General features: G+C 34.0%; 1 protein-coding gene across 2 annotated transcripts in view; it reads left to right on the plus strand.

Moving 5' to 3' along the window:
* Positions 1–2242: 2242 nt before the first annotated feature.
* The window catches only part of LOC111919945 (uncharacterized), a 5206-nt gene continuing 569 nt past the window's right edge, over positions 2243–6879 (plus strand). The window contains exons 1-17 of one of the 2 annotated variants that reach the window (XM_023915507.2): positions 2246–2461; positions 3210–3564; positions 3674–3841; positions 3995–4078; positions 4163–4222; positions 4297–4341; positions 4436–4632; positions 4726–5109; positions 5181–5304; positions 5525–5722; positions 5807–5896; positions 5975–6037; positions 6117–6191; positions 6268–6318; positions 6393–6470; positions 6573–6707; positions 6782–6879. The exon at positions 6782–6879 is cut by the window's right edge and continues 10 nt beyond it. In XM_023915507.2, the coding sequence (XP_023771275.1) occupies positions 3262–3564; positions 3674–3841; positions 3995–4078; positions 4163–4222; positions 4297–4341; positions 4436–4632; positions 4726–5109; positions 5181–5304; positions 5525–5722; positions 5807–5896; positions 5975–6037; positions 6117–6191; positions 6268–6318; positions 6393–6470; positions 6573–6707; positions 6782–6879 (2153 nt within the window). In that variant the 5' untranslated portion in view covers positions 2246–2461; positions 3210–3261. Of the gene's footprint in view, positions 2462–3209; positions 3565–3673; positions 3842–3994; positions 4079–4162; positions 4223–4296; positions 4342–4435; positions 4633–4725; positions 5110–5180; positions 5305–5524; positions 5723–5806; positions 5897–5974; positions 6038–6116; positions 6192–6267; positions 6319–6392; positions 6471–6572; positions 6708–6781 lie in introns of those variants that run through there. The other variant, XR_006185448.2, reaches the window with a different exon arrangement.

Raw genomic sequence — 6879 nt, forward strand, 5'->3', positions numbered from 1 at the left:
CGTCGGTTTCGGGGTGTGACACCAATGCATTGGTTTGCTTTTGCATTGTTTAATGTTTAGTCTCATGCTTGTAAGAAAAGGCTTTCACTTTCACTTTATGGTCTAGACTTTGTGCCATACTTGTATGCATAAAAGAAAGGCATAAATGATGAAAGAGTTGGCTTTTCTACTTGGTTTTCTCTGATAATATGGCTGCCCATTCCATGGGTTTTATCCCACTCTCTCCTTTTTCCTCTGTTCTTGCAAAAGGTGTTGGAATTAAAGGGTAATGTGTTATTTCTTTTTAAGAATATTTTGGTATATGTTTTAAAGCTTAAGATTACATATATACAAGTGAAGACTAACATCTTAAAGTGGTTTTATTATTGTTTTGGTGGATAATTATAAATGACTTCTTCTTGGAGTTTTAATGTTATATTAATCAACTTCCTAATTCTCAAAATGAACCAAAATCTTTAAAGGTTGTAAATTTTTTCTTTCTTTTGGTTATGTTTTAACTTTTCTAAGTTTTACAAAATGATATTTGGTGGGTTAAAATGATTTTTGTTTATTCAAATTATAAAATGCTTCCATTGTTAATTACATAAATTTTGTCAATAAAATTAGATTATTTTTTAAATAAAAACCCAACACATATAACTAGACTTAGGGGTTGTTTGATTTGCCTTCTAACTGGGTCCGAAGCTAGGACCCAGTCCTAACTTCCCAGTCCATGCGTTTGTTTTGGTTGTTTACCTTTTGAATCGGTCCTTACTTTGAACTGAGTCCTTCACTTTACATTGGACCGAATTCTCACTTCAAATCCATCAGACCTAGTTTGTTCTTTATTAAGCTTCTGATCAGCCCCTCCCTTGGACTCGGTCATTAGTCCAGGGGCATAACCAAAATTTTATATTGTTGGGCCTAATATGTATAAAATTAAAGTAGATGGACTATTTCTAACAAAAAAAATCAGGGGGGGGGGGGGCACAACCCCTTGCCCCTATAAAGCTGCGCCCTTGCATCAATCCACATGTTTGATATTCCGTTTTGCTTCTAACCTGGTCTAAACTTTAACCTAATTACTAGGGTAAATTACACCAATCGTCCCTCGTGTATGTGCCAGAAAACGTGTTTAATCCCTATTTTCAAAATTAACTCGGATCATCCCTCGTTTGGTTTAACCTTACATGCTTCATCCATGAAAGACGATTTTGTTGCAAACCTAGTCCATGCCAAAACTAAAATGACAATAATACCCCTGTATGAGGTAGTGGTTATGTATTTTCACGATGGTGGTTATGTATTTTTACGATGGTGGTCACTATGACTCTTCCAAATGTACATCAGAAAGGATGAAGGGATACATCGGCTATTTGGGGTTTGTTTTTGACACTTCATATGTCGACTATGATTTAGGGCTACACCGAAAAAGTTCTTCCTTTTCAATTTGGGGTTTGCCGATGTATTCTTCCTTTTCCGTCTAGATTCACCAGAAAAGTTGGAGATCTGAAATAGAAAGGGGTACAAGAGAGTCTTGAGAGTGTTGTCAGAGATGACTTCCACTCGCCGGAGTATTGGAGCTGGTGGCTTCTTCTGGCAAACATAAAAAATCGAACCCCGCTGGTGGTGCTTGTACTCGACGGTAGTGATGGTTGTGCTGGTCAATGGAAATGGTGAAAGAACCATATATTTAATTAAACCATTTCATTTAATAGATTAATAGTTAATAATTAATAAACAAATTAAAAAAGAAATAAATAAGGGTAAAATAGTCTTTTTATGCTTGGAAGGACGAATTGTGCAACTTTTAAACAAATGAGGGACGATCCGAGTTAATTTTTGAAAATAAGGACTAAATACGTTTTCTAACGTATGCACGAGAGACGATTGATGTAATTTACCCTAATTACTAACACTATCAAACGACCCTTACATATTGTTCACCTATTTTAATTTTTATTCATAATATAATTTGATGATTGATGTAATTTACCCTAATTACTAACACTATCAAACGACCCTTACATATTGTTCTCCTATTTTAATTTTTATTCGTAATATAATTTTCTTCTAACGCTTGATGGGTTTTTATAATGAAAAAAAAAAGAGAACCTAATTAGCAATTTTTGAGTTAACTTGTTGCAGATTTTGCAACTTACGAATAGTTTATCCTTTCTTCGTAAACGCATGATGCACCCTTGAGTAAAAGACTTATTCTATAGAGTATAGATTGTATCCAAAATATTAATTTTAAATTAATTTTCAGATTTTATAGCGTAATTTGTTTTCTTCTTGATCGTCGTTTTCCTGACTGTTACCCAGAGCTTCATTCTCTCCCTTTGTTATGGCCGCCTGAAGAAACCGTCCTGTCCTCTTCATCCCACCATCTTTCTCTTTTGTCTGTGTGAAATACAGAGAAAGAGATACACACATCTTCAGACTCTTACATGTATCTTCTGTAAGCAAACCGAATTTACAGGTGAGTTTATTCGCTTACTGCGCAATCGCGTCGTGTGATTGCATAAATACATCGCATCTTTCCGTTAGTTCGAACTTCTTTCGTGTGGTACCACTTGTTCCTTGTAGTTTATTGAAAATAATTTTTGTTTTCGTCATCGTCCCTAATCAAAATTTCTTGCTTAAATCTTAGTATTAATTAACGTGAAAGCGATTTTTTTTTTCCGTATAAGTATCATATGTTTCTACATGTTTAAGGTTACTTAAATCTATCTGTCAAACTTTACTGGAAGTCTCTTGTAAAATTTGGGGTTTTTACGTTTTCATGTATTAGTTATTGCACAAAGGGCAACTTCGCAGTTTTTACTAAATTAGAGGAAGGTTTATTAATCTGAAGCGGCAACAATAATATACGAGTTTTCACTCTCCCTTTAGTTCTCCTCCTCCATGTTTTGGCGCTATCGTGTTAATAATTTACAGAAAAGAAGAACGGTATTTTTTAATTTGTGAAATTTATGCTAAAATAGGAGTAATGGTGATAGTTCGAGTGAAGTTTTGTGAGTCCAGAATTCTGGAGCAAAGTAATTACATGACATCACTCTCTGCTTTCTTCCTTACTTTTACGCTTCGATTCTTGAATAGTTTGTATAGCAATGGCTAGTTTCATGAAGAGTTGTTCGTCATGATTTGAAATCTCTCTGTTTCCATGTTCTTCAGATCTTCTCCAATCAGAATTTTCTTTTTGACAAGTTCCTTTTACTTAATTCCAGATTCTTGTATACTTCATTCTTGTCCATTTGACAAAGGGGATTGATTACATTGATGGAAAAGAATGAAGAGTCATATAGCCCAGGTTGGGGCGCTTCATTCTTCATGCAGACTACTGAAGATGTTACCAGAGCTTTTATGGCTGCAGCAGCAGCAGCTAGTGCTGCTCCTTCTTCAAGACCATCAGTTTTATACTCATCAAAAGATGACAGTGGTGGCCATCTCCAAAAGCTTCAGAATCAAGTTTTCAAAGTACTGAAAGGTCTATCTCATCCTACTGAAGAGAAAAGAAGTTACAACCCAGAAGTATTAACTACCCAAAAGCGTCAATGGGCAAGCTTCCAATTACAGTCCCTGGTATTTTCTTTGTTCACAAATCTTTCATTCTTTTTGTTGTTGTTGCAGATGCTATTGACATTGTTATCCTTCTCCATCATGAATGTTTATAATTTCAAAAAAATTTCAGCATCGCAGGATATTGAAAGAACCATCAAGGCTGTTTGAGAGCTTTGTAGTGGTTGGACTTCATCCAGACTGTGATATTCAATCACTTGAGAGGCAGTACTTTGGCAGAAATTCTCAAGTCAATGGTCAACATCAACCAGTGTCCACTGTAGAAAATCTTGACCCTCAGGTTTTGCCCTCTACCCCACACAAATAGTTTATATTAACTTTCTTTCATTCTTCTAGAATATGTGATTTAGTTATATATATATATATATATATATATATATATATATATATATATATATATATATATATATATATATATATACATTCCTTTCAGGTTCTGTTTGTATACCCTCCCGATAAACAGCTGCCATTAAAATACAGGGACCTCCTTTCATTCTGCTTTCCTGGTGGAGTGGAGGTTTGGTTTTGCAACAGCAGTTTCTTATTTACCTTACTGAACATTTATGTCTCAACTCTTAAATGTTGCTACTTGTAATTACAGGTTAATGCTGTTGAAAGAACTCCTTCTATGAGTGAACTGAATGAAATACTTCTTGGACAGGTTCATAAACATCTGAACCCTGAAACTCTGTTATCTTGAAATGCTGTATGTTAACATGCTAATGGTTTTTTCAGGAACACCTTAAACAGAGTGACCTCTCCTTTGTATTCAGGTTGCAGGTAATCCACACATTTCCCTCTAACTATTTTCTCTTTTTTTTGGTTAGTTTTGGGATACTTTTGTTATTGGGTTCTGAGCTTTAATATTACATAGGGTGCAGATGATTCAATTCTTTATGGTTGCTGTTTAGTAGCTGATGAATTGGTTCAAAAACCTTCTACGTTGATTTCCAGTTTGTCAGATGGACAATTTCGCCCTTCTTCCAGCCGACGCATCTTAACAACTCGTCGCTGTTACTGCATTCTTTCAAGGCTTCCATTTTTTGATCTTCATTTTGGCGTGTTGAATAGGTTTCTCATATATAAACTGATAAAAAGTCATCTTTCCTTGTATTTTCTAATTTCTACATTCCATTAATATCATGTTATATGTATTTTTTTTAGCATTTCCACTGAAGAAAGGTTGGAGCGGTTGAGAGAAAGTATCAGTGGCTTAGATCTTGAGTCTTGTGATGTGCATGAGCATGAGAAGAAAGTATATTCAGAAGAAGAAGAAGAAGAAGAAGAAGACAAAACAAGTGGTATTTCTATTTCAGCTGAACATGGAGATAAGTTATTGCTGAATGGAAACAGAGAGACTCTACACAATTCCATCACTGAAACCCTAGTTATAGATGATGATAATAAGGCTGAAGCAGTTTCTGAAGTTTGTGATGCTTCTGTTTATGATATAGTCAACAATGATCAGCCATCTCAAAGGCAGATACCAAATGCAATTTTGCCTCTTCTACGTTATCAACAATATGATAGCTCTGAATCTTCATCGAGGTATTTTATAAATTGTTGATATTTGGAATACAAGAAATATTGTTTTAATAGATTAAACTTAATTAATGCAGTTTACAAGGGTCGCCTAGTGAAGATAGAAACTTCAGGAGTGAGCTTGATTCAGCAGAAATGGAGGAAACATCTTTCTCTAGCCAAGAAGATAGCGAACATGATGAGATTCTTGATTGGGCCAAGGTATATTCTTCTTTGACTTTCCTGTTGACCTCTTCTTGTTAAAGATTCTCTTTTCTGTGTGTTACATTTTGTGGAATAAGGATTCTCTTGTTCCTTTAAAGAAAGAGTACAAACGAGATATACATGGAATCCTATTCCTGATTACTTTTGGTGACAAGAGATATATAGTAATATATTGGCTAATACTGATTTAATCCCAAATTATGAAATATATATGCAGGAAAATAATCATGGATCCTTACAAATAATATGTGAATATTACCGATTAAGCCTCCCTACAAGAGGGTCAACAGTTACATTCCATCCTCTGGATCATCTTCATCCTTTGGAATTTCATAGACCAGATGAAACAGTGTTACATATTGCAGGCTCAACTATTGATTTGATGTCATGCACCACAAGTTTTGAATTAGCAGAGGTTTATTTATTTATTTTTTACATGTATCTGCTTCTGTTTTAGATATATAAAAATAATCAAGTTTTTGTTGATATATTATTATAGGCTCACAGTGCACTTGCAGTGGAAGAAGAAGCAACTGCTTTATCAGTTTGGGCAATTGCATGCTTGTGTGGCTCCTTGCGTCTCGAACATGTATTTATACAATTTTATTAAAATCTTCATTGTACATTTATAAGTTTTTCAGTTTCTTTTATTTTCTACAATGTACAGGTGTTGACAATATTTGCGGGTGCATTGCTAGAAAAGCAAATTGTGTTTGTATGCTCAAATTTGGTATGTAATAATGTAAATGAATGGCATATTATAGTGTTTTAAGTTTTTCTTACTTGAATCTGTTGAATAATGTATACAGGGAATATTATCTGCTTTAGTTTTGTCAATTATACCTCTCATTCGTCCCTACCACTGGCAAAGTTTTTTAATGCCGGTAATAGCTTTATCATATGTTTATACAAGTATTAATCATTTTTAGTTTTAATAAAAGTTTATCCATTTTACTTCAGGTCTTGCCAAATGACATGGTGGACTTCTTGGATGCACCTGTTCCATTTGTTGTAAGTTTTTGTTATTATTATTTTTTTTTTTTTTTGTAAAAAAGATTACTAGTGTTTTATAATATGCTAAACAGGTTGGTGTGAAGCACAAAACTGCTGAAGTACAATCCAAGTTAGCAAATGTTATTTTTGTTGATGCAAACAAAAATCAAGTAAGTGTTTGTTTCACTCGTATTTACCTTTTTCACAAAAATAGAACATAATTGAAAACATACTCGTATTTATCTGTTATTTTGTTTTTGGGTTTTAATTAGGTTAAATCAGTTTCAGTACCAAATTTACCTCGACACAAGGAGTTATTTGCAGCATTAAGTCCATACCATGCTCAGCTTGTGGGTGAAAATTATTTAGGGAAAAGAAGACCTGTTCATGATTGCACTAATGTTCAGGTATTACCTTTTTTTTTTATATAAATATTGATGAAACTTATTTATTTATTTATAAAATTGAAATGAATACACAGGTGGAAGCTGCAAAGGGATTCCTAACAGTATTACGATCTCACTTGGATTCTCTTTGCTCTAACTTACGTTCTCACACAATTACAAATGTTCAATCAAA

Source organism: Lactuca sativa, chromosome 8 (genome assembly GCF_002870075.4).
Source record: "Lactuca sativa cultivar Salinas chromosome 8, Lsat_Salinas_v11, whole genome shotgun sequence".
In the NCBI taxonomy this organism is placed as follows: domain Eukaryota; kingdom Viridiplantae; phylum Streptophyta; class Magnoliopsida; order Asterales; family Asteraceae; genus Lactuca; species Lactuca sativa.